Source organism: Terrapene carolina, unplaced genomic scaffold, assembly GCF_002925995.2.
Source record: "Terrapene carolina triunguis isolate 2854851 unplaced genomic scaffold, T_m_triunguis-2.0 Scaffold17102, whole genome shotgun sequence".
Lineage (NCBI taxonomy): Eukaryota > Metazoa > Chordata > Testudines > Emydidae > Terrapene > Terrapene triunguis.
The window spans coordinates 1-994 of NW_020681453.1; the positions used below are offsets into that span (position 1 = coordinate 1).

Consider the following 994-nt stretch of genomic DNA (forward strand, 5'->3'; position numbering starts at 1 on the left):
ATCCCTCCGTCCCCCCACCCCCAGATATGTCAGCCAGCCCCACGGACCCCTCCTTCCACCCCCACCCCCTCCCTCCATCCCCCCCCAGCCCTCCCCCAATGAAGACACCGGCTCCTGTCTTTGGGCTCTGAGTCACCAGACGGAAAGCAAAGATCCTTTATTGGGGGCGCGCGGCCCCCGGACGGCAGGACACATGGACGCGGCCCCCCCCCTCAGTCGGGGTTCACCACCAGCAGTTTCTGCATGTAGGAGTTGAGCCATTTCTGGCGCTCCATGGCCGTCAGCATCTTGCTCTGCTCCCGGAAAGCCGCGTCGTCCGCCACCACGATGCTCCTCTTCTCGCCCCAGCCCGGGGCCAGCTCCGCAGGCGGGACTTCCTGGCTTGGCCCGCTCCAGAGGCGGGACTTCCTGCTTCGCCCCTCTCCGGACAGCATCCGGAGGCTCCAGTCCTGCAGGGTGATGGACGGCAGCTGCAGGTCCCAAGCCAGGGGGCGTTCGCCGGCGTCGGCGGGGTCCTGTGGGGCATCCCGCATCCACAGCCTAGGCAGAGAGAGAGAGAGAGACAGAGACAGCCCCGGACTCCTGGGTTCTCTCCCCAGCTCTGGGAGGGGAGTGGGGTCTAGTGGTTAGAGCAGGGGGGGCTGGGAACCAGGACACCTAGGTTCTCTCCCTGGCTCTGGGAGGGGAGTGGGGTCTAGTGGTTAGAGCAGGGGGGGCTAGGAGCCAGGACTCCTGGGTTCTCTCCCCGGCTCTGGGAGGGGAGTGGGGTCTGGTGGCTGGGGGCAGGGCTGTACCTGTTGGGGGGATACGACGGGGGGAGCCGAGCCCCTGAGCACAGGAGCAAACTGCAGCCCAGGAGGAAGGTGACGGGGACCAGACCTCTCCCAGCGCCAGGTGGGGCGTCCATCTCCAGCCCTGGGGGGATGAAAACAGGGTCAGAGGCCCCTGGACACAGCCCCTGCCCCCCCCCCCCCCCCCCCCCCCCCCCCCCCCC

At 68.3% G+C, this 994-nt stretch overlaps 1 protein-coding gene across 1 annotated transcript; it reads right to left on the bottom strand.

Annotated features, from left to right (window-relative positions):
- Positions 1-212: 212 nt before the first annotated feature.
- Positions 213-915, bottom strand: LOC115271440 (tuberoinfundibular peptide of 39 residues-like; the record flags this gene model as incomplete). Its single annotated transcript, XM_029913940.1, has 2 exons — positions 213-540; positions 795-915. Coding segments are annotated over 2 exons (449 nt in total), but the record flags the coding sequence as incomplete, so codon positions are not given.
- Between the last annotated feature and the right edge of the window lie 79 nt (positions 916-994).